Raw genomic sequence first — 26,048 nt, forward strand, 5'->3', positions numbered from 1 at the left:
CAAGGGTGGTTTGAAGGGGACGTCTGGGAACGTGGTGTATTTGGTGAGAATGATGAATCGATGAACCCCAGGGAAGAAACAGGAAAGTAGGATGACTGAAAGAGTAATTGACAAATTAGCGCTTAATAAAAAAGTGATTCTTAACAATTAATTGCCTTAAGGAATTCTGGGATTCTGTAGGTCACAATGAAATAAGGAGGGCTAGATGGGGAAGGGCTACGCACACCATGAACTTATGTTTTCTGTAAGGGGGGAGTTATTAAAAAGTTAATAAGAGCAATGATGTAATCATATATGTGCTTCATTGAAGTGCCTAAGAATGCTACAAAATATCGTAGGATTTGTAGGAGAAATACTCTTGATGAGGAAGACCTATAGACAGCTATCCATGCAGGTCAAGAAATGCCAGAGCCAGGCAGTGACTGGCAAAGTGAACGGACCGATGGGATCACAAACATTTCTGTCCCCTTGCCCTGCTGGGTTAGGTTCTCCCCAAATTAAGTATCTTGTGTCTAAGTTTGGTCAGAATCCATTAATAAACATAACCTCCTTCATGAATGCTTTCACCTTTATTTCTCTTGATAGACTCGAGATAAAGACATTCCACCCATAACAGGGGTAAGTCACTTGTGTGTGCTTTATGGAAGCCAAAGGCACCCCCCCAAGGCTAAAAGAACATCTGGCCCCATACCTAACATCACTGAGAGGGCTCAGAGGAAGTTCCCCCATCACCTTGACAACCTCAGACTTTACTGGAGAACCAAGAACTCCAGGGGATTCAGAAAATGAAGTCATGTGAAGAAGGTCGGTTATTGTTTGGATCTTGCTTATCACTCTCAATGGTCAGTTGTGGGTCACTTTCTTGGACTTCTTTCAGCAGCTTCTGGATTCGAGGATCAGATTCATCTATCCTCAACCTGGAGGTGCAGTGGGAATGAAAAGAAGGTTTCTTGTTGCTTCAAGGAGGCTAATTCCAAATGCCCAAGAGCCTGCAAGTGTCATGCTTTAGAAGAGAGGCAGTCTTTATTGATTATTCTGTGCCGCAAAGTAGGGATCCATATTGATTTGATAGGGAACAAGAGATAATTCCAGGTTAACAAATGGCTTTAAGATGCCTGCATGATCTCAGATGATTCTCATATTATTCTTGGAGAGACAGAACTAAATCACAGACATTTCCATCAATTCCAACACCTACCTACTCCACAGCTCATGTTGGCAACTTCTATTTGGTGGACCCAGGACGAGACATACACACTTGAACCAAGTCAGACCAGACTTGTGTCTCCTTTGACATGACATTAGCTGATCACCACCTTTATTTGACCTGTGATAATAGCAGCCTCATTTGTAGGATTCACCTTTCGGTAACCAGATTCATTCACGGGCATGGGGAATGGGGTGGGGGAAAGGGAATAATTAAAGCAAAAATATGTATAAAAGTAAGAGACTGAAGATTTTAGCTGCCATGTTTCTTGGTGGCATCGTAGTCCTGGTTTTCTTAGTATGTGTGTGTATGTATACAGGACTATAATGCCAATAAGAAACATATATGTATTTTAAGTAATCTCTATACCCAATGTGGGGCTTGAGCTCATGTCCCAAGATCAAGAGTCATATGCTCTACTGACTGAGCCAGGCAGAAACCCTTGGTTTTGCTAGCTTATTAACCAATTTTTTTTGTTTTGCTGTTTAAGGGTCACAACACAATCACACAACAAGGCTTCAGTTTTATGTTTTGGAGATCTAATGTACAGCTTGGTGACAGTAATACTGTATTGGGTACCTGAAATTTGCTATGATAGATCTTAGGTGTTCTCACCACACACACACACACACACACACACACACACACACACACACAAAGGTAAAACTCTATGAGGTGATGGATGTGTTAATCAGCTTGATGATGGTGATGATTTCACAATGTTTTTGTATATCAAAATCACAATCAATATAACTTTGGCTAAAGTAAGGGCCAAAATGTCCATCGATGGTGAATGGATAAAAAAGATGTGGTGTATGTATGTGGGTGTGTGTGTGTGCGTGTGTGTGTGGGTATACATATACACACATACATATATATATATATATATATGTATACACATATATATATACATATATACACATATATACATACATATATACATACACACACACAATGGAGTATTAGTAATCAAAAAGAATGAAATCGTGCCATTTGCAACTATGTGGATGGAACCAGAGGATATCATGCTAAGTGAAATTAGTCAGTCAGAGAAAGAAATATCATATGACTTCACTCATATGAGAATTTTAAGATACAAAATAGATGAACATAGGGGAAGGGAAGCAAAAATAATATAAAAACAGGGAGGGGGACAAAACATAAGAGACTCTTAAAAATGGAGAACAAACAAAGGGTCACTGGAGGGATTGCGGAAGCAGGGGTGGGCTAAATAAGTAAGGGGCATTAAGGAATTTACTCCTGAAATCATTGTTGCACTATATGGTAACTAACTTCGACGTAAATTAAAAAAATAAATTAAAAAAATATTTTCAACATGACCCTCCAAGGTCAAATGTAGTTGTGTCTATTCGTGAGTGTAGGAGGTTGGTCATGGTCTGCAGTTGAAGGACAGAAAAAGTTCCCACAGTCGACCTGTGTCTGGTCAAAAGTGTTGAAGGAATCAGAAACAGGGCGTGAGGCACAGTGGAATATATAAAGGTGTTGCTCTAAGAATGAGGTGTGATGACAGGGCCTCTTTGTCTCTAAGCCAAAGAAAAGGATTCCAGTTAAGTTAAAAGAGCATCTCAGAAGGATACGAGGTAGCTGATAAAGTCAAAGAACCAAAAGCCAAGTTCTGAACCCGGGGTCTCTGTGCCTGTCTAGGGTCTGTCACTGAACAAGAAGCCCCCATCTTGAATTGCTCCCCTTGAGATTCACAGACTCAGGAGAGCACGTCTGACTGGGTGGTCTCAAGAAACAGCTCAATGTCTTTGTGGGGGGCTTTACACCTCGATTAGAACTCACTGATACATAAAATGGGAGCTAGCTCGCCAGAAAAGGGCTAAAAACAGAAACAAACTTCAGACTCTACACGCTGCTTCTTTCGTCTAGCAAGGGACCTGAGAGTCACATTAAGTAAATATTTCATCAGTTTCTCCTACATAATTATCATTTCGAGCCATCGGCTGTCTATGTTGCATCTGAGAATTTAAAGTTCCACACGTCTGGGGGCGCCTGAGTGGCTCTGTCAGTTGAGTGTCTGACTTGGGCTCGGGTCATGATCTCACAGTTCGTGGGTTCGAGCCCCATGTCGGGCTCTGTGCTGACAGCTCAGAGCCTGGAGCCTGCTTTGGAACCTGTGTCTCCTTCTCTCTCTCTGCCCCTCCCCTGCTTGCACTCTGTCTCTCTCTCTCTCAAAAATAAACTAAAAGAAAATATTAAAGTTCCCATGCACCTAAGAATAAAGAGTTGTAGGGTTCTTTGTTGCCATGGGAGCAAGTGAACAGCACAACTCAGGGACAGCTTGCTTCGACGACCAACAGAAGACAGAGACTCATTTCATTCAATGGCGGACTCACAGCAGAGAATGTGCTCCTAAGGTGGACCCACTGCCAGACCTCTGTAACCAACACAAACTCAAGAAACCACACGAGAGTCTGATCTTCCTCACTCAACAACAGACGGCCACCATGACTGTCCCTCACTTAGAGGAGCCCCCAGAGCCAGCTTCCCGGCATCAGACTGAGTTTGAGTCTCACCTTTGACTCATCTTACTCTCCAAAGCAACAGAAGGGGCCGACGGGAGAATTATCTGGCGACTAAACATCACTGGATAAAAGCTGAACGTTAGCGACTCACACGTCCCTGTGGTTTGCGCATCCTCCTGCACACCTGCTATCCCGGAGGAAACACCCTAAGGAGCAGAAGGATCATACCTGAGTGTCCGGAGGGAGGAATTCTGAAGTTTCAAGGTATTACACAGCATCTTCACTCCGCTATATCCCAAGGAATTCTGGCCTAGGTCCAGACTGATCAGGCTCCGGTTGTTGCCAAGGGCAGATGCGAGAATCTCACAGCTGAAAGGGGTGATGGCACATCCCCACAACCTGCAGGGGAGACACAAAAATTAGTTCATTCATTCAAGCAGTGTTTACGGAAACCAACCTATGTGCCAGGCACATTCTTGAGTGTTGGGGATCCAAGAGGAAATTACAGAAATCTCTTCCCTCTGAGCTCATACTAATAGGAAACAGATGTATGTAGTGTGCCATATCTGATAAGGGTTATGAAGGGCAAAGGGTAAAGGGAGAAGCTGGGCAGGGCACTCACTACAATGGCTGAAGAGAACAAACCTTAGAGAGATCTGGAGTGGGGGCTCCCCAAACAGAGAAATAGCTTGTGCAAAGGCTATGAGGTCATGTATCATTATCATGTAAAACAATACCAAGGCAGCCAGATTCAATAGCAAATCAAGAGAGTGAATCAGGCAGGGTTATAAGAGACGAAGCCACAGATAACAGGGAGCCATCTCACATAGGGCCCTTAGGCCATTGTAAACTTCAGATTTTACTTGGAATGAGATGGGGAACCACCGGGGCTTTTGAGAAGAAGCATGATGGGAGTTACATCTTACAAGTTATTCTTAGTGCTTGGCTAGAAAACTAGCGGCACTGAGAGGGCAGAATACAGACTAGGTTGAAGGTTAGACAACAACCCACATGTTATAAGTATGTGTGTGGGGTATGAGAACAGATTCTAGATATCTGGAAGAGGGTAGCAGGATTAAAACAATGTTTACTTATTTTGAGAGAGAGAGAGAGAGAGAGAGAGAGAGAGAGAGAGAGAGGAGAGGAGAGGAGAGGGAGGAGAGGAGAGGAGAGGAGAGGACAGAGAGAGAAGAGGAGAGGAGAAGGGTTGGGGTGGATAGAGAGAGAATCCCAAGCAGGCTCTGTACTGCCAGCACAGAGCCCAATCCAGGGCTTGATCTCCTGAACTGCAAGATCGTGACCTGAGCCGAAATCAAGATCAGATGCTTAATGACTGAGCCACTCAGGGACCCCAGGTAGCAAGATTTTAAAAAGGCTTGGATTTGACATGTCTCTGGAGGCAAGGGAAATAAAAGCAAAAATGAACTACTGGGACCTCATCAAGATAAAAAGCTTATGCACAGCAAAGGAAACAATCAACAAAACTAAAGGGCAACCGACAGAATGGGAGAAGAAATTCTCAAATGACCTATCTGATAAAGGGTTAGTGTCCAAAATCTGTAAGGAACTTACCAAACTCAACACCCAAAAAACAAATAATCCAGTGAAGAAATGGGCAGAAGACATGAATAGACACTTCTCCAAAGAAGACATCCAGATGGCCAACAGACACATGAGAAGATGCTCAACATTATTCATCACCAGGGAAATACAAATCGAAACCACAATGAGATACCACCTCACACCTGTCAGAGTGGTTAAAATTAACAACTCAGGAAACAATAGATGTTGGTGAGGATGTGGAGGAAGGGGAACCCTCTTGAACTGTTTGTGGGAATGCAAACTGGTGCAGTCACCCTGGAAAACAGTATGGAGGTTCCTCCAAAAATTAAAAATAGAACTACCCTGTGACCCAGCAATTGCACTATTAGGATTTTTTCCAAATGATACAAAAATGCTGATTTGAAAGGACACATGCACCCCAATGTTTATAGCAGCATTATCAACAATAGTCAAAGTATGGAAAGAGCCCAAATGTCCATCGATGGATGAATGGATAAAGACAACGTGGTATATATGTAAATGGAGTATTACTTGGCAATCAAAAAGAATAAAATCTTGCCATTTGCAACAATGTGGATGGAACTGGAGGGTATTATGCTGAGTGAGGTAAGTCAGAGGAAGACAGATATCATATGTTTTCATTCATATGTGGAATTTGAGAAACACAACAGATGAACATAGGAGAAGGGAAGGGAAAGTAAGACAAAAACAGAGAGAGGCAAACCCTGAGAGACTCTTAGGAATAAACTGAGGGTTGCTGGTGGGGAGGTAGGTGGGGGATGGGGTAAACAGGCGATGGGCATTAAGGAGGGCACTTTTTGGGAAGGGCACTGGGTGTTATATATAAGTGATGAATCATTGGGTTCTACTCCTGAAGCCAAGACTACACTGTGTGTTAACTAACTTGAACTTAAATAATAAAAAAGGCTTGGATTTGATATTTGAAAGAAAAAAAGGAATAAAGGATGATGTATGAAGGATCTCATTCTGAGCAAATAATATTATACAAAGATTCAATGTGTTTGTGCATACATGAACACACATATGAGTTAAGGTCACGTATTTATTTAAAAAAAATTTTTTTTTCCAACGTTTATTTATTTTTGGGACAGAGAGAGACAGAGCATGAACAGGGGAGGGGCAGAGAGAGAGGGAGACACAGAATCGGAAACAGGCTCCAGGCTCCGAGCCATCAGCCCAGAGCCTGACGCGGGGCTCGAACCCACGGACCGCGAGATCGCGACCTGGCTGAAGTCGGACGCCCAACCAACTGCGCCACCCAGGCGCCCCAAGGTCACGTATTTAAATTTACCCCAGGATTTGGGAGAGGCTATGAGTAATATCAAACATTTAGCATACTTCCTGGCACAGTAAATGCATATGTATTTCATTATCATAACCAACTTTCCTGATGGACAGGACTTACTCCATTTCCTAAAATGTACAACCGAGATTATACCATTGGGAAGTTATGGCTGACTAGATACTTCCCTATGCCAGTAGAGCACATGGTTAGAAGAGCCCCCTCCCCATCACCGTTAACATCGTCACCTTCCTGCAAACAGGCACGTGCCATGAATCATAACAACCAGTGGTTTTCCACCTGCGATCTCTAGGATTTGTTCAGTTGGTATCCTTACCAGTGCAAACTGCAGTCATGCTGAGAGCTTTAACAATACCGTTGTCTGGGTTTTACTTGAGGAGATCCCGACTGGAGTGGTCTGAGGTACAGCCTGGGTGGGTGTTGGCATTCTCAAACCTGCAAGCATTTCTACTACTCAGTAGAGGCTGAACACCATGACTTATCGTCTTGTGGTGTAGAGGTCAGAAAATTGGTTACCATTTGGGGGTCCTTCACAGGTAGGGTTCCAGACCCCAGTGCATCTGAGTGAAGATACCTAACTCATGTGGAATTGTGAAACAGAACTGAATTGAGGGCATTTATCTGCCAGTGGAGGCAGCATGTCAAATCCCTACCTCTCTGGAGGCTGGGAGCGGGGGCACCGGTGACTGCCTCTCGATGCTTTAGGCATTGCATCCTCAAAATGCTTCACTGGTGTCCTTTGGATGGCTTAGACTAGAGAGTATTCCTTTAATCACACTAGTGACTTTTCTTCCCCAGATTTACTGATGAATAATTGACGAATAAAAGTTGTATGTACTTAAGGTATACGATGTGATGATTTTTTTTTTTTTCAACGTTCATTTATTTTAGGGACAGAGAGAGACAGAGCATGAATGGGAGAGGGGCAGAGAGAGAGGGAGACACAGAATCAGAAACAGGCTCCAGGCTCTGAGCCATCAGCCCAGAGCCTGACGCGGGGCTCGAACTCACGGACCGCGAGATCGTGACCTGGCTGAAGTCGGACGCTTAACCGACTGCGCCACCCAGGCGCCCCGATGTGATGATTTAATATACACTGTGAAATGATCAACAGTCGAGTTAATTACTACATCTGTCAGCTTTCACATAGTTGCTTTTTTTTTTTTTTTTGAGAACACTAGATTTGCTGAGAGTAGATCTTATTTCTTATTGTCGAAATGTAGAAGTTTCTGGAGATTTTCTTTAATCCTTGTTGACACAATAATTGACACAAAACATCGTGTAAGTTTAAGGTGTTCAATGTGCTGATTTGGCACGTTAATATATTACAACATGATTACCACTGTAGTGTTAGCTGACCCTCATCCTGACACACCATCTTCATTTCTTTTTTTGGGGAGAACATTTAAGATCTATTCTTTTTAAAAATTTTATTTTTATTTTGGAGAGAGAGAGAGAGCACACAAGCAGGGGAGGGGCAGGGGGAGAGAGAGAGAAAGAGGGAAAGAGTGGGGGAGAGAGAGAGAGAGAGAGAAAGAAAGAGAAAAGATAGAAAAGGGGGGGGGGGAGAGAGAATATCTTATGCAGGCTCCATGCTCAGTGTTAGGCTGATTGGCTCAATCCTACGATCCTGGGATCATGACCTGAGCTGAAATCAAGAGCTGGATGCTCAACTAAATGAGTCACCCAGGCGCCCCCTAAGATCTGTTCTTCAACTGCTTTTTTTTTTTTAATTTTTTTTCAACGTTTATTTATTTTTGGGACAGAGAGAGACAGAGCATGAACGGGGGAGGGGCAGAGAGAGAGGGAGACACAGAATCGGAAACAGGCTCCAGGCTCTGAGCCATCAGACCAGAGCCTGACGCGGGGCTCGAACTCACGGACCGCGAGATCGTGACCTGGCTGAAGTCGGACGCTTAACCGACTGCGCCACCCAGGCGCCCCAAGATCTGTTCTTTTAAATACCTGTTAACTATAGAGAACACACTGATGGTCACCAGAGAGGAGGTGGGTGGGGGGACAGAATAAATAAGGGATGGGAAGGAGGGCGCTTGTGTGATGAACACCAGATGTTATATGGAATTATGGCATCACTATATTGCACCTGAAACTAATATTATACTATATATTAACTATACTGGAATTAGAAAAAATCTATGTTAGCAAATTTCAAGTATATTACACAGTATTATTAGCTATAATCTCCATGCTATACGTTAGATGTCTGGAACTTACTCGTTTTTCTAAATTTATTTATTTTGAGAGAGGGAGAGAGAGAATGACCAAAAGCAGGGGGAGGGGCAGAGAGAGAGAGGGAGAGAGAATCCCAAGCAGGCTCTGCACTATCAGTGTAGAGCCTGATGAGGGGCTTGAACTTCCCAACCGTGAGATCATGACCCGAGCAGAGATCCAGTCAGATGCTTAACTGACTGTGCCACCAGGTGTCCCGGAACTTCATCTTCTGGCTGGAAGTCTGTATGCTTCCCTCAGCACCTCCCCATTTCCCCCACCCCTCAGCCCCTGGTAACTATCACTCTACTTTTTGCTTCTATGAGCTCAGCTCTTTTAGATTCCACGTATAAGTGATGTCTTTGTCTTATTTTACTTAGCCTACTAGCCTTGAGTTTCATCTGTGTTATCTCAAATGGCAGGATTTCCTCCTTTATCATGGCTAATATTCCATTGTGTATACATATCTCACTTCTTCTTTATCCAATCCTCTGTTGATGGACACTTACGTTGTTTCCCATCTTGACTATTGTGAATAATGCTTCCACAAACATGGAGGTGCAGATACCTTTTCAAGACCTTGTTTCCATTTCCTTTGGATATATATATCCCGAAGTGGGATTCCATATCATACATCAATTTTTAGCTTTTTGAGGACTCTTCTTACTGTTTTCCATATGGTGGTACATTCCTACCAACGGTGCAAAAACATTCCCTTTTCTCCACATCCTCGCCAATATTTGTTACCTGTGTTCTTTTCGATGACAACCATCCTGAAAGGTATGAAGTGATATCTCATGTGGATTTGATTTCCATTTCCCTGGTGGTTAGTGCTGTTGAACAGTCTCTCACCTACCTGTTGGCCATTTGTCTGTCTGATTTGGAAAAAGTCTATTTAGGTCCCATTAAAAAAAGTTGAGTTGTAGAAGTTCCTTATCTCTCTTGGATATTAATCCCTTATCAGATATGTGGTTTGTAAATATTTTTCTGTAGGTTGTCATTCATTTTGTTGACTGTTTCCTTTGGTAGACACAAGGTTTTTATTTTGATGAAGCCCCACTTGTTTATTTTTGCTTTTGCTGCTGGTACTTTTTGGCATCATATATAAAAAATCATTGCCAAGACCAATGTCAAAGAGCTTTTGCCCTATGTTTTCTTCTAGGAATTTTACAGTTTTGTGTCCTAAGTCTTTAATCCATTTTGAGTTTATTTTTTTAATTTAAAAATTTTGGGGGGCACCTCGGTGACTTAGTCAGTTAAGCGTCTGACTTTGTCAGGTCATGATCTCATGGTTAGTAAGCTCGAGCTCCATGTTGGGCTCTGGGCTGACAGCTGGATCCTGTTTTGGATTCTGTGTCTCCCTCTCTCGGTTCCTCTCTCTCTCTCTCAAAAATAAACAAACATTAAAAAATTTATTTATTTATTTATTTTTGAGAGAGAGTCAGAGTGCGACTGGGGGAAGGGCAGAGAGAGGGTGACACAGAATCTGAAGCGGGCTCCAGGCTCTGAACTGTCAGCCCAATGCGGGGCTTGAACCCACGAACGGTGAGATCATGATGCTTAACTGACTGAGCCTCCCAGGTGCCCCATTTTAATTTAATTTTTGTGTTCTCTGCCCCTCCCCCGTTCATGCTCTGTCTCTCTCTGTCCCCAAAATAAATAAACGTTGAAAAAAAAAATTAAAAAAAAAAAAAAAAAGGGGCGCCTGGGTGGCGCAGTCGGTTAAGCGTCCGACTTCAGCCAGGTCACGATCTCGCGGTCTGTGGGTTCGAGCCCCGCGTCGGGCTCTGGGCTGATGGCTCAGAGCCTGGAGCCTGTTTCCGATTCTGTGTCTCCCTCTCTCTCTGCCCCTCCCCCGTTCATGCTCTGTCTCTCTCTGTCCCCAAAATAAATAAACGTTGAAAAAAAAATTAATTTAATTTTTGTGTATCGTGTATGGGTTCAATTTCATTCTTTTGCATGTGGATATCCAGGGTTTTTTTCAACCCTATTTACTGATGAAATCATGCCTTCCCGGTATTTCTGGGTCGTCTATTCTGTCCTTTTGGTTTATGTATCTGTTTTTATGCCAATACCATACTGTTTTGATACCACAGTTTTGTAATATAGTTTGAAACCAGGAAGTGTGATGCCTCTAGCTTTGTTGTTCTTTGTGAGAACTGATTTGGCTATTTGGAGTCTTTTGTGGATGCCTACAAATCTGGGGATTTAAAAACAAAAGTTGTGGGGCGCCTGGGTGGCTTGGTCGGTTAAGCGTCCGACTTTGGCTCAGGTCATGATCTCACGGTCTGTGAGTTCAAGCCCCACGTCGGGCTCTGTGCTGACAGCTCAGAGCCTGGAGCCTGTTTCATATTCTGTGTCTCCCTCTCTGCTCCTCCCCTGTTCATGCTCTGTCTCTCTCTGTCTCAAAAATAAATAAACGTTAAAAAAAATTAAAAAAAAATAAATAAAAAAAAAATAAAAACAAAAGTTGTGAAAACTGCTATCTTACTTTTTTTTTTTTTTTTTAATGATTAGATTTGTTCCAATCTCTTACATTAGAGCTGGTGGTGGTGGTGGGGAATTGCTACACTATTTTATTTCAGATACAGATTAAAATTCAAAAAAACATAACTTACCATAGACATTTGAGGTTACACATTGGCTTCTTCAAAGCCTCACACAGAAACTTCAGTCCAGTAATTCCTATGTGATTCAGCCCCAGATCCAAGTGCGTAAGGCTTGAATTTTGCTGGAGAAGTGTTGACAGATGATGGCAGCCATTGCTGCCTATGCTGCAGTACCAAAGCCTAGAAATCAATCACATGGAGAAAATGAACTCTGTGAGTCCTCCCTGGTGAGATGCACCAAAGCCAGGACTGCCGACCTCAAGCCATAGGTTGTACACAAGCTAGCAGACAACGAGACGTGGAAATGACATCATGGATGGAGTCACAATTACTACAAAAGTGATTACATAGGCTGCCACTCCCCCCGCTCCAACACATGCAAAGGTGTCTACATCCTAATCCCTGGTCCCTGTGAATACATCACATAACATGTAAAGGAGACTCTGCAGGTGCCGTTGAGCTAAGGATGTGGAGATGGGGAGATTACCCAGGTGGGCCAATGTAATCACAAGGATCCTTCTAAAAGAAGAAGCATGTGGGGCGCCTGGGTGGCGCAGTCGGTTAAGCGTCCGACTTCAGCCAGGTCACGATCTCGCGGTCCGTGAGTTCGAGCCCCGCGTCAGGCTCTGGGCTGATGGCTCAGAGCCTGGAGCCTGTTTCGGATTCTGTGTCTCCCTCTCTCTCTGCCCCTCCCCCGTTCATGCTCTGTCTCTCTCTGTCCCCAAAATAAATAAACGTTGAAAAAAAAAAAAAAAAAAAAGAAGGAGCATGAGAGTCACAGCCAGGAGGGGGAGATGGGATAAGAGGGACAGAAGGACATTTGAAGACGCTATGCTGCTGGCTTTGAACATGAAGGAAGGGGCCTTTAGGAAATGCAGGTGCCTTTAGAAGCTGGAAGAGGCCAGGAAATGAATCCTTCCCTGGAGACCTCAGAAGGAACACCACCTTGCAGACACCTTGATTTTAGCTCAGTGAAACTCATTTTGGACCTCTGGCCTCTAGAACTTTAAGACAACGAGTTTGTGTTGTTTTAAGCCTCTTCGTTTGTGACAATTCATTACAGAAACAATTAGGAAACAGTCATGTGATACATCCAGGGATGTTCAGTCATAGACAGCCTTTGAGAGGAACCAACATACACCTCTAAGGCTTGGAGATTTGTGAACTGATAGAAACTCCCAGGACTACGGAGTAACAGAGGAAGACCCCAGCAAGACAGACACATGAAATTAAGCTCTGACAACTTAGTAAAGTGGGGGCATGGCTCACAAAACAGAAACAGATGAGGTCCAGAAAGATTTGACCTATATTTTCTAAGAGTCAAATAACTCCACCTACACCCAGTTGCAGATAGAACTTATGTTACATGTTATCAAAAACATTCATTTAAAAAACCCAAACACAGGCACTTGGGTGGCTCATTCGGTTAAGCATCCAACTTTGATTCAGGTCATGACCTCACAGTTTATGGGTTCGAGCCCTGCGTCAGGCTCTGTGCTGACAGCTCAGATTGTGGAGACTGCTTCGAATTCTGTGTCTCCCTCTTTCTCTTTGCCCCTCCCCCATGTGTGCTCTGTCTCTCAAAAATGAATAAACATTAAAAAAATTTTTTTAAAGGTTAAAGAAAACCTCAAACAAACCTTGAAACCAGTGACATCCCCCAAATCCCTACAGATTATTGACACTATATCTTGTATTTTTTTTCTTTTTATAAAAAAAAATGTTTAAAAAAATATTTTTTTAACGTTTATTTATTTTTGAGACAGAGAGAGACAGAGCATGAATGGGGGAGGGGCAGAGAGAGAGGGAGACACAGAATCAGAAGCAGGCTCCAGGCTCTGAGCCATCAGCCCAGAGCCCGATGCGGGGCTCAAACTCACGGACCGTGAGAACGTGACCTGAGCTGAAGTTGGAGGCTTAACCGACTGAGCCACCCAGGTGCCCCAAAAAATGTTTATTTTTGAAGGAGAGAGAGAGAGAGAGACAGAGTGTGACTGGGGGGAGAGGCAGAGAGAGAGGGAGACACAGAATCTGAAGCAGGCTCCAGGCTCTGAGATGTCAGCACAGAGCCCGACGCGGGGCTCAAATTCATGAACCGTGAGGTCATGACCTGAGCCGAAGTCGGACGCTTAACCGACTGAGCCACCCAGGTGCCCCTCTTGTATTTTTTTTCTACCACCGGGTCTCATCACATCTAACCGTCAGCATCATACTTGGGGTTATCAGAGGAATTAGTGAATGCTTGCATCTGTGTTACTTGAATCCAGGATACACGAATGCACATACACGCAGTACAGACTTACACCAGCGTCTGTAGTTGACAGTCCGGGTAACTCAAGCCCTCGCACAGAAGTTTCACCCCTCCATTTCCGAGAGCGTTCTTTGCCAAGCACAGGTGTGTCAGACTCTGGTTGACGATCAAAGCAGAGGAGAGCTCCTTGCAACAGGCTTCCGTGAGGTGACAGTTTTCCAACCTGCCAAAGCGCCATACAAGCAGTAAGACGGCGAAGACATTTCCGAAGCCTGATTTTCTTGGCCATCCCCAAAGGCTCGAGGTCCCAGCTGTATACAGCTCTTGTTGGGAATCCACTTCCTCTGTCATCCTGCAGTTAATCCTCACAGCCATGAAGGACCAGGAGTGAGAGAAGAAAATGCACGAGCCACCCGCCTGGGACCAGAAGCGGAAACCAGGTATCCATATCAGTGGGAAGTCCCATATGGGTCGCCCAGGAAATCCAGTGCTGTTCGCCATTGTGGCCCCAGACCCAGTGTGGAGATGCTCCACGGGAACGGAGGTGGCACTTACGACAGCCTCTGCAGGAAGCACTTGGGGTGTCTCAGAGTCTTGCACAGCAACCTGGCACTCTCATCCATAAGCTCATTTGCTGTCAGGTTGAGGCATGTGAGGGACTGGTTGATCTCGAGGGAGGAGGAGAGATGGGCCCATTGCTGAGCAGAGGCAGAACAAGATACCAACCTGCAGGAGAAAGGAGAACAAGTCGTTCTTGAGAACCAAACCCTGGATAACGGTCTCCAGTTGTGCCCCTCATTCCACTCCATCATGTCACGTCCTGGACTTAATTGTGTGGAGCAGCCTCTAAGTGTGGTCCCCGGGCCAGCCGTGTCATCATCACCTGGTAAGCAGTTAGAAATGCAAGTCCTCAGACGCTCTGGATGCGGAATCCACTGATCTCTGTTTTAGGGGGTCCTGAACCACCTGGAAGATTCCTGGGCCACATACCCAGAAGTTGCTTCAGAAGATCTGGGTGAGATCCAAGAATCTGGATTTTAACAAGTTCCTAGGCGATGAAGCTGCTGCTGGTCTGGAGACCACAAGTTGAGAACTATTTATTTGGAAATCCAATCAATCAAACACATCAGGCAACAAGTCATCCATACCCTATTCCTGAAGAGAGAGATTCTTACCATGGACGAATGGAACTTCACTGGGGCATTATGTGTATTGTGGCCTTTGGAGTGGGGTTTCTTACAAAAAAAAAAAAAAAATCCCAGTTCTGCCATTTACAGTATATGAAACGGTGGCCAAGTTACTGAACTTCATCAAACCTCATTTCCATCTTTAAGTTGAAAATAAGTCCTACCCTCATGCTGAGTGTTGATTAAGGTTGATAATTCACAGGAAGTGCTAAGTGGATTGTATATCATATAGCTAAAACTTAGTAAAATCCAACAAAAACACTTTCTCTCTTAGAGTGTGTATTCTCATAGACTCTCTATGGAGAATGTCTATAGAGATTACTCCCTAATAGAGGAATCAAAGTTAACCAGGGCATTGGAACACAAAAGAGAATGTTTAATGGCTTCCAATAAAAGAAGCTAAATTTATAGGAGTCTCCTTCTTCCATCATGGTATTCGTTTATTCCTTGAGAAACAAGTTAATGACCAAAATCTTCAAACGGCACAATTCCTTTTCCTGGTGAATCCTCACAGGAAAAAGAAAGGAATGTCGTAGGGATGGTGAATAGTGACAATGGCTACTACCAATAATGCAACGATGAATACTTGTGCGCTTGGACTTGGTTTCATTCATTCCTCAAATCCTCGTGCGAGGTGCACTACTCCATCCAACCGATGGGGATAAGACCTACTTCAACAGCCCAAGGTCATACTGGTAGAGGCAAAACCATAATTTGAGACCAACAGATCACCTTAAACGTTTTGCTATTGCTGCTCAAATGTGGTCAAGTGGGGATCCATGGAAACCCGACGATAAGTGACGAAAATCATCGCCAGAGCAATCATGTGGAGAACATCCCCAAATGGGAGATCTCTCAGCCCAAGAAAGGGGAAATCTGATGCTCCCAAAGCATCCTTGCCTGGACAGAGGAATCTGGACAAAATCTGGCATTCTGAATCATGACATAAGAGAAACATAAACTATAAACAAATTCTCTCTGATAGAGGAGGATATCAAGTTTCTGAGTGTTTCTTTGGACTTGGGGATCTTATGGACAGTTACCCAGGCTGTTCAATGATCAATACAAGTGGAAACTAAACTCCCACCCCATTTTCTGTCCTGGGACATGTGCCCTGTGTAGTACTGTTTCTAAGCAGAAATAAGGGATTGCCCCCCACCCCTAATTTACACAGAATTGATATAGAAGCTTGAGGCAGCTCTGTTACGTGCTGGGTTTTTCAGTGACGGTGAGATATACCTGAGGCATTGCAGATTACATTTGGGGTGTCTCAAGATCTCACACAATATGGGAAGCATATCATCCTGGTCATTTCCTTGAAGAGTCAGATGGGTTAGTGTCTCGTGACCACCAAAGACAATGCAGAAATCCCGGTAAGCATCCGCTGGGGAAACATTTTTGAGGCTAGGGCAATGAGAACAGAGGTGAAATCTTGAGTTTCTGTATACACAGAGACAAAGGGTGGCAACAGGTTTAAACACTAGAAATTACTGTTCCCGTTTTTTGCCTTCGTTGAGGTATTTATTGTCAAACTGTATACATGAAGGTGTACGAGTTCATGTTTTGGTAGACACGTGCCTTGTGAAATCATCACCACCATCAAGCTCAATCAAGCTACTTAACGTACCTATCACCTCACATAACTACCATTTCCATTTTTATTTTATTTTATTTTATTTTTTGTGGTGAGAACCCTTGAGATCAAGCACATTTCGTGTATCCGATGCAGTAGTAACTGTTGTCACAATAGTGTAAGGTTAGGTCTCCAGAACTCACTCACTCATTTTGCAGAAACTGGAGCTTTGTGCCGCTTGCCTAACATCTAATTTGAGAAGCTATCAGAAGCCTCCACTATTTCAGTCCTCTCAAACTTTTACAGAAGGGAAGCTGGTCACCAACAGACATTTCAGACAACAGCTCTTCTACGGCTTGTTGAAAAAGATAAGGAAGGGGAGCAGTCCCTTTCCCTGAAGTGTTACCAATGGGCACATTTCAGGAGCACTACATCCTGCTAAATATGGTGCATTCAGAATCAGGATCCCATGGAAGTGAGCAAGAACTTTTCTCTAGGTGGAGAAAGAAATCTATGAACGAAGACACCCGTAGCTGGAGAAGGTCTCCCTGGTACCAAAGCCCCTTTGCCGACTCAGTCAGGTTTGCTCTCCTTCCCTAACGACCCCATGCAGCCCGCCCACATGGGAGCTTGCAGGACGCTCCCTGCACAGAAGCTGCACGGGTCAAGACGAGCCTCATGTCCAGGGAGACTCGGAAGTGCTGCCTCAGGTGGACAGGTGCACACTCTGTTCCAAGTACAAATGTTTAAGTTCTGTGATGAGCCCCACCCTTTCTTTCCAACTTCGTTCAACTACACAGATTTTTGGATCGTATTCAGATAGACATACACCCAGCCCAAGCGAATTTTAACTTTACGCAGCCCAGCTCGCAGACCAGTCTCAGCATCATCTCTAACAGGGTTCCCCATCAGGGGGGATTCTGTACACTCTCTGGGAACACCTGGAAATGTGTGGACAGGTTTTAGGTTGTCACAACTGGGGGTGTGTGGGTGCCACTGGCATCTGGAAGGCAGAGGCCGGGGCTGCTGCGAAAAATCCTACGATGCACAGGACAGCCCCCCTCCAGCCCAAAGTGTCAGTAGAGGTTGAGAAATCCTGCTCTATGTGTAGCCCTGTGGTCGTCTTAATGGGATTAAAACCTCCCCCAGGATCTGGATGTTCCTTGTGGGGTTTTGTGGACATTCAAACCATATTTCACTTTGTATTAAAATTACTTGATTAAAAATAAAAAGCAGAACAGTGGTTGCCAGGAGCAGGGGAGAAGGGATCACAGGGGAATTATTGTTTAATGGGGTCAAAGTTTCAGTTTTACAATGTGAAGGGAGTTCTGGAGATGGATGGTGGTGATGGTGGTGGTGGTGGTTGCCAAATACACTTAAAAATGCATAACTTTACACTTAAAAATAATGGTGAGTTTTATGTTATATCACAATAAAAAAAACTGGAAAAAATTACTTCATATGATTCAGTGGAATTCCTCGTGTTGAGTACCCACTTGGGACTCTGGGAAAGAATTTCAGGGGCGCCTGGGTGGCTCAGTCAGTTAAGCGTCTGACTTCGGCTCAGGTCATGATCTCACGGTTCGAGGGTTCGAGCCCCGCGTCGGGCTCTGTACTGATGGCTCAGAGCCTGGAGCCTGCTTCGGATTCTGCGTCTCCCTCTCGCTCTGCCCCTCCCTCACTCATGCTCTGTCTCCCTCTCTCAAGAATAAATAAAAAAACATTAAAATTTTTTTAAAAAAAGATTAAAAAAAGAAATTCAAATATTACTCCAATATTAAAAATGTAAGAAGCTTGGCTGTGCCATGGGGGTCTTAATCCAGGGGTTAGCTTCCACTTACGCCACTTTCTGAAGATTATGGGTAGCAGAGGAGAGTTTTTCACAAAGAATCTTCACTGATGAGGTACTCAGGAAGGTCTGACTGATGTCTAGAAATACCAGATCCTTGTTGGAGTCGAATACGGAACAAAGGTCCATCCAGAAAGGAAGTACATGTTCATCATTCTGGGACCTATTGGGAAGAGGCAAAGGAGTGAATTTACCGAATGTTGCTGGAGAGAAAACTAACAGTTCGCCATCATTGTGAAGACATTTAGGGTTGCTTGGGCCTACACCCCTAATAAATAAGTGTAATTCTAAAAGTGAGATGATTCCTTCCATCAGTTAGCATCACTATCCAACAACCAATCGTGTCAACAGAGAAAGATAGATCACAACAGTCTAATAAGGTTGGAATAATCCAAAATTCTAAGTGGATCATTGATAAAGATTGAGAGTGAGGGGCTCCTGGGTGGCTCAGTCGATTAAGCATCCAACTTCAGCTCAGGTCAGGATCTCAGTCCGTGAGTTCTAGCCCCACATTGGGCTCTGTGCTGACAGCTCAGAGCCTGGAGCCTGCTTCGGATTCTGTCTCCCTCTCTCTCTGTTCCTCCCCTGCTCATGCTCTCTCTCAAAAGTAAATAAACATTAAAATAAAAATTAAAAAAAAAATAGAGAGTGATATACATGTAAATAGAGGATATTTGAATGTCTGATGGTGGATCCATACACATGATATTCTCAGTCTGATTTACAACTCTATTTGTGACCTAAAAGGATATCCAGGGTGCCTGGGTGGATCAGTTGGTTAAGTGTCCGACTCTTGATTTCAGCTCAGGTCATGATCTCAAGGTCCTGAGACTGAATCCTGTGTTGGGCTCTGTGCTGGGCATGGAACCTGCTTGGGATTCTCTCTCCCTCCGCCCCTGCCCACGTGTGCTGTCCCTATGCACACATGTGCTCTCTCGCTCCCCCCCAAAAAAAAAGTCCATAAAAACTTGAGAAAATAATCTTTTTTTTTTCAATATATGAAATTTATTGTCAAATTGATTTCCATACAACACCCAGTGCTCATCCCAAAAGGTGCCCTCCTCAATACCCATCCCCCACCCTCCCCTCCCTCCCACCCCCCCCATCAACCCTCAGTTTGTTCTCAGTTTTTAAGAGTCTCTTATGCTTTGGCTCTCTCCCACTCTAATCTCTTTTTTTTTTTCCCTTCCCCTCCCCCATGGGTTTCTGTTAAGTTTCTTAGGATCCACATAAGACTGAAACCATATGGTATCTGTCTTTCTCTGTATGGCTTATTTCACTTAGCATCACACTCTCCAGTTCCATCCACGTTGCTACAAAGGGCCCTATTTCGTTCTTTCTCATTGCCATGTAGTACTCCATTGTGTATATAAACCACAATTTCTTTATCCATTCATCAGTTGATGGACATTTAGGCTCTTTCCATAATTTGGCTATTGTTGAGAGTGCTGCTATGAACATTGGGGTACAAGTGCCCCTATGCATCAGTACTCCTGTATCCCTTGGATAAATTCCTAGCAGTGCTATTGCTGGGTCATAGGGTAGGTCTATTTTTAATTTTTTAAGGAACCTCCACACTGTTTTCCAGAGCGGCTGCACCAATTTGCATTCCCACCAACAGTGCAAGAGGGTTCCCGTTTCTCCACATCCTCTCCAGCATCTATAGTCTCCTGATTTGTTCATTTTGGCCACTCTGACTGGCGTGAGGTGATACCTGAGTGTGGTTTTGATTTGTATTTCCCTGATAAGGAGCGACGTTGAACATCTTTTCATGTGCCTGTTGGCCATCCGGATGTCTCCTTTAGAGAAGTGTCTATTCATGTTTTCTGCCCATTTCTTCACTGGGTTATTTGTTTTTCGGGTGTGGAGTTTGGTGAGCTCTTTATAGATTTTGGATACTAGCCCTTTGTCCCATATGTCATTTGCAAATATCTTTTCCCATTCCGTTGGTTGCCTTTTAGTTTTGTTGGTTGTTTCCTTTGCTGTGCAGAAGCTTTTGATCTTCATAAGGTTCCAGTAGTTCATTTTTGCTGTTAATTCCCTTGCCTTTGGGGATGTGTCGAGTAAGAGATTGCTACAGCTGAGGTCAGAGAGGTCTTTTCCTGCTTTCTCCTCTAGGGTTTTGATGGTTTCCTGTTTCACATTCAGGTCCTTTATCCATTTTGAGTTTAGAGAAAATACAATCTTTAAGTAATTACATATCCATATACACAGACGTATCAGAGAATGTTCATTTTGTTCTGGGGGTAGGGTTTGTGTAGGTGACCCGATTTCTCTATCTTTTTCAACATTGCTTTAATTTTCTTTTTTTTTTAATTTTAATGTTTATTTTATTTTTGAGACAGAGAGAAAGCATGAGCAGGGGAGGGGCAGAGAGAGAGAAAGAGACAGAATCTGAAGCAGGCTCCAGGCTCTGAGCTGCCAACACAGAGCCCGACGCGGGGCTCGAACTCATGAACCGTGAGATCATGACCTGAGCTGAAGTCAGACTCTTAACCGACTGAGCCACCCAGGCACCCCTGCTTTAATTTTCTATTTATGTGTGGGACATTCGCAGTCAGGGTGGGGGGGGGGGACTGATTTTCAGGAAAATGGTGCAAACACTCTAAACCAAGACGTGTCAGAAAATTAAAACATTTTAGTTACTGATGTAGAAATCCTGTGGGACCTCAGGGATAGTCTAATATCTGAAGGTTTTCCTGGAGAAAATCAAAGGTGTAAATGCCCAAGGAATAAAGGTAACATGTCACTGAAAGAAGCAGCTGGTACTTTCAACAATTTCAGAATTGGGCTTTTTTTTTTTTTATTTTTTAAAGTTTATTTAGTCTGAGAGAGAGAGAGAGCAGAGGAGGGGTAGAGAGAGAGGGAGAGAAAGCAAATCCCAAGCGGGCTCCATGCTGTCGGCACAGAGCCTGACGTGGGGCTTGAACTCATGAACCGTGAGATCATGACCTGAGCCTAAATCAAGAGTGGGATGCTCAACCAACTGAGCCACCCTGGTGCCCTTAGAAGTAGGCATTTAAAAAAAAACTAAAAAAAAAAAAAAAAGAAGTAGGCATTTAAGGGGCACCTGGGTGGCTCAGTCGGTTAAGTGTCCGACTTCGACTGAGGTCATGATCTCACGGTTGGTGAGTTCGAGCCCTGTGTCGGGCTCTGTGCTGACAGCTCAGAGCCTGCTTCCCATTCTGTGTCTCCTTCTCTCTCTGCCCCTCCTCCACTTGTGCTCTGTCTCTATCAAAAATAAATAAATGTAAAAAACAATTAAAACAAAAGAAGTAGACATTTAAAACCTACTACTCTCCAGTGGGTACTGTGGCTACTTGGAAATAATAGCACGGAGGCACACAAAGTGTCTAACTTGCCCCACATCATCACACACTAACAGAGACAGGACTCAAAGTCAAAGAATAAGATCCCAGCACCTGCGCTCACCTCTTACCATCTTCTACTTATCAGCTCACAACTGAGTTCCACTGATTTCCAATCAAGGCAGTTGGTTTTCAGAGCATTAAAATGTATCTGAATAATTAACTTATTATTTCCACCCCGTCCCTAAGCCTTTTGAGGGTGGTCACTCAGTCACCCTCTCTTTTTAAAAAAATTTTTAATGTTTATTTATTTTTGAGAGAGAGACAGATTATGAACAGGAGAGGGACAGAGAGAGAGAGAGAGAGAGAGGAATCGGAAACAGGCTCCAGGCTTTGAGCTGTCAGCACAAAACCCGACGCGGGGCTCGAACTCACAAACCTCGAGATCATGACCTGAGCTGAAGCCAGACGCTTAACCACTTGAGCCACCCAGGTGCCCCAGTCACCTTCTCTTCTGAAGGACAATTTTCCTTCCTCCTGCAGAAGGACAAGGTTATACAAGACTGTGTTTTGGGGATACTCTCCCAGAGGCACTAATGGAGTCCTAATTTTATTTGGGACAATGTTGATATCTTCCTAAGGTTCAAAAGAGCCCAGAGAAGAAATAGTTTCCAAAGACGGAAGCTTTGTTAGTAGACTTGACTCAAGAGCAAGCCCTACACACAGGAGACAGTTTGTGGTTTGAAATAGGGGAAGGAAAAAGAAACCAGACAGAAGTTAGATTCGGTCAGCTCTAGGGCCCTGGCTGTTTTAAGACAAGGTTATACCTTTGGTTTTTTTAGTGGTACCTGCCCTGAATACAGACACATTTAAAATAAATGACCTAGGGGTGCCTGAGTGGCTCAGTCGGTTAAGCGTCCAACTTTGGCTCAGGTCATGATCTCATGGTTTGTGGGTTCAAGCCCCACATCGGGCTCTGTGCTGTCAGTGTGAAGCCTGCTTTGGGGCCTCTGTCCCCCTCTATCTCTGCCCCTCCCCTGCTCGTGCTCGCTTGTTCTCTCTCTAAACATTAAAATAAATAAATAAATAAATAAATAACCTATTGTAAAACTTGAGGCACCATGAAGATGAGCCATTATCAACCTAGATTCGTGACTTTTCTTTAAAAATATTTTTAATGTTTATTTATTTTTGAGAGAGAGAGAGACAGACAGAGAGAGACACAGGAAGGGAGAGACCATGTGAGCCAGGACGGGACAGAGAGAGAGGGAGACACAGAATCTGAAGCAGGCTCCAGGCTCTGAGCTGTCAGCACAGAGCCTGATTTGGGGCTTGAACTCACAAGCTGTGAGATCATGGCTTGAGCCAAAGCTGGACGCTCAACTGACTGAGCCACTCGGGTGCCCTGAATCTGTGACTTTTCAAAGAGCATGGTCTATGTGCTCTGGGGGGTGAGGGGGAATCTGGGGCTGTGTAGGGTTAATGTCAGCAACTGTCTTATCAAGATAAGATAATCAAGCTACTATGAGTGAAGTCATATGATTTTTGTCTTTCTCTGACTAATTTTGCTTAGCATAATACCCTCCAGTTCCATCCACGTAGTTGCAAATGGCAAGATTTCATTCTTTTTGATTGCCGAGTAATACTCCATTGTATATATATACCACATTTTCTTTATCCATTCACTCATCAAAGAGACAAAACAGATGAACATAAGGGAAGGGGAACAAAAATAATATAAAAACAGGGAGGGGGACAAAACAGAAGGGACTCATAAATACGGAGAACAAACTGAGGGTTGCTGGAGGGGTTGTGGGAGGGGGGATGGGCTAAATGGGTAAGGGGCATTAAGGAATCTACTCTTCGGGATAGAAGGAACATACTTAAAGATCATAAAAGCCATTTATGAAAAGCGCACAGCTAACATCATCCTCAACGGGGAAAAACTGAGAGCTTTTTCCCTGAGATCAGGAACACGACAGGGATGTCCACTCTCACCGCTGTTGTTTAACATAGTGCTGGAAGTTCTAGCATCAGCAATCAGACAACAAAAGGAAATCAAAGGCATCAAAATTGGCAAAGATGAAGTCAAGCTTTCGCTTTTTGCAGATGACATGATACTATACATGGAAAATCCGATAGACTCCACCAGAAGTCTGCTAGAACTGATACATGAATTCAGCAAAGTCGCAGGATCCAAAATCATTGTACAGAAATCAGTTGCATTCTTATACACTAACAATGAAGCAACAGAAAGACAAATAAAGAAACTGATCCCATTCACAATTGCACCAAGAAGCATAAAATACCTAGGAATAAATCTCACCAAAGATGTAAAAGATCTGTATGCTGAAAACTATAGAAAGCTTATGAAGGTAATTGACGAAGATTTAAAGAAATGGAAAAACATTCCGTGTTCATGGATTTGAAGAATAAATACTGTCAAAATGTCAATACTACCCAAAGCTATCTACACATTCAATGCAATCCCAATCAAAATTGCACGAGCATTCTTCTCAAAACTAGAACAAGCAATCCTAAAATTCATATGGAACCACAAAAGGCCCCGAATAGCCAAAGTAATTTTGAAGAAGAAGACCAAAGCGGGAGGCATCACAATCCCAGACTTTAGCCTCTACTACAAAGCTGTCATCATCAAGACAGCATGGTATTGTAACAAAAACAGATACATAAACCAATGGAATAGAATAGAAACCCCAGAACTAGACCCACAAACATATGGCCAACTCATCTTTGACAAAGCAGGAAAGAACATCCAATGGAAAAAAGACAGTCTCTTTAACAAATGGTGCTGGGAGAACTGGACAGCAACATGCAGAAGGTTGAAACTAGACCACTTCCTGACACCATTCACAAAAATAAACTCAAAATGGATAAAGGACCTGAATGTGAGACAGGAAACCATCAAAACCTTAGAGGAGAAAGCAGGAAAAGACCTCTCTGACCTCAGCTGTAGCAATCTCTTACTCGACACATCCCCAAAGGCAAGGGAATTAACAGCAAAAATGAACTACTGGGACCTTATGAAGATCAAAAGCTTCTGCACAGCAAAGGAAACAACCAACAAAACTAAAAGGCAACCAACGGAATGGGAAAAGATATTTGCAAATGACACATCGGACAAAGGGCTAGTATCCAAAATCTATAAAGAGCTCACCAAACTCCACACCCGAAAAACAAATAACCCAGTGAAGAAATGGGCAGAAAACATGAATAGACACTTCTCTAAAGAAGACGTCCGGATGGCCAACAGGCACATGAAAAGATGTTCAACGTCGCTCCTTATCAGGGAAATACAAATCAAAACCACACTCAGGTATCACCTCACGCCAGTCAGAGTGGCCAAAATGAACGAATCAGGAGACTATAGATGCTGGAGAGGATGTGGAGAAACGGGAACCCTCTTGCACTGTTGGTGGGAATGCAAATTGGTGCAGCCGCTCTGGAAAGCAGTGTGGAGGTTCCTCAGAAAATTAAAAATAGACCTACCCTATGACCCAGCAATAGCACTGCTAGGAATTTACCCAAGGGATACAGGAGTACTGAAGCATAGGGGCACTTGTACCCCAATGTTTATAGCAGCACTCTCAACAATAGCCAAATTATGGAAAGAGCCTAAATGTCCATCAACTGATGAATGGATAAAGAAATTGTGGTTTATATACACAATGGAGTACTACGTGCCAATGAGAAAGAACGAAAGATGGCCCTTTGTAGCAACGTGGATGGAACTGGAGAGTGTGATGCTAAGTGAAATAAGCCATACAGAGAAAGACAGATACCATATGGTTTCAGTCTTATGTGGATCCTAAGAAACTTAACAGAAACCCATGGGGGAAGGGAAGGAAAAAAAAAAAAAAAAAAGAGGTTAGAGTGGGAGAGAGCCAAAACATAAGAGACTGTTAAAAACTGAGAACAAACTGAGGGTTGATGGGGGGTGGGAGGGATGGGAGGGTGGGTAATGGGTACTGAGGAGGGCACCTTTGGGGATGAGCACTGGGTGTTGTATGGAAACCAATTTGACAATAAATTTCATATATTAATAATAATAATAAAAAAGGAATCTACTCTCAAAATCATTGTTGCACTATATGCTAATTAATTTGGATGTAAATTTTAAAAAATAAAATAACAAAAAGAATAAAGTGAAGATTTGGGGGGGAAAAAAAGATAAGCCACTAAGTAGAGAAAGTGATTTGATTAGAAGTCATCTTGTGACTTAACCATTCTGAGAGTTGCAAACCAGCAATGCAATGCTATGGGGTTGCTGTGATGGGGCAGCACAGAAGGGAAAGTGGCAAACAGCATGTGAAAGGAACTTTCATGAAAAGCAGGAGTTTGCATTACAGACCAGAACGGTCATAATTAAACCTAAAGACATCCATGCTGCCTTTTCTGAGATGGGAGCTCTGAGAACCAAGCAGCTGGACTGTGGTTA

At 43.6% G+C, this 26,048-nt stretch overlaps 1 protein-coding gene across 1 annotated transcript in view; it reads right to left on the reverse strand.

Moving 5' to 3' along the window:
* Nucleotides 1-550: 550 nt before the first annotated feature.
* The window catches only part of NLRP2 (NLR family pyrin domain containing 2), a 34,953-nt gene continuing 9,455 nt past the window's right edge, over nucleotides 551-26,048 (reverse strand). Inside the window, exons 4-10 of the mRNA XM_045441331.1 lie at nucleotides 18,274-18,444; nucleotides 16,099-16,263; nucleotides 14,228-14,398; nucleotides 13,725-13,895; nucleotides 11,431-11,601; nucleotides 3,925-4,095; nucleotides 551-917 (exon numbers count right to left, since the gene is read on the reverse strand). Of these exons, the coding sequence (XP_045297287.1) occupies nucleotides 779-917; nucleotides 3,925-4,095; nucleotides 11,431-11,601; nucleotides 13,725-13,895; nucleotides 14,228-14,398; nucleotides 16,099-16,263; nucleotides 18,274-18,444 (1,159 nt within the window). The 3' untranslated portion in view covers nucleotides 551-778. The remainder of the gene's footprint in view (nucleotides 918-3,924; nucleotides 4,096-11,430; nucleotides 11,602-13,724; nucleotides 13,896-14,227; nucleotides 14,399-16,098; nucleotides 16,264-18,273; nucleotides 18,445-26,048) is intronic.

Source organism: Leopardus geoffroyi, chromosome E2, assembly GCF_018350155.1.
Source record: "Leopardus geoffroyi isolate Oge1 chromosome E2, O.geoffroyi_Oge1_pat1.0, whole genome shotgun sequence".
Lineage (NCBI taxonomy): Eukaryota > Metazoa > Chordata > Mammalia > Carnivora > Felidae > Leopardus > Leopardus geoffroyi.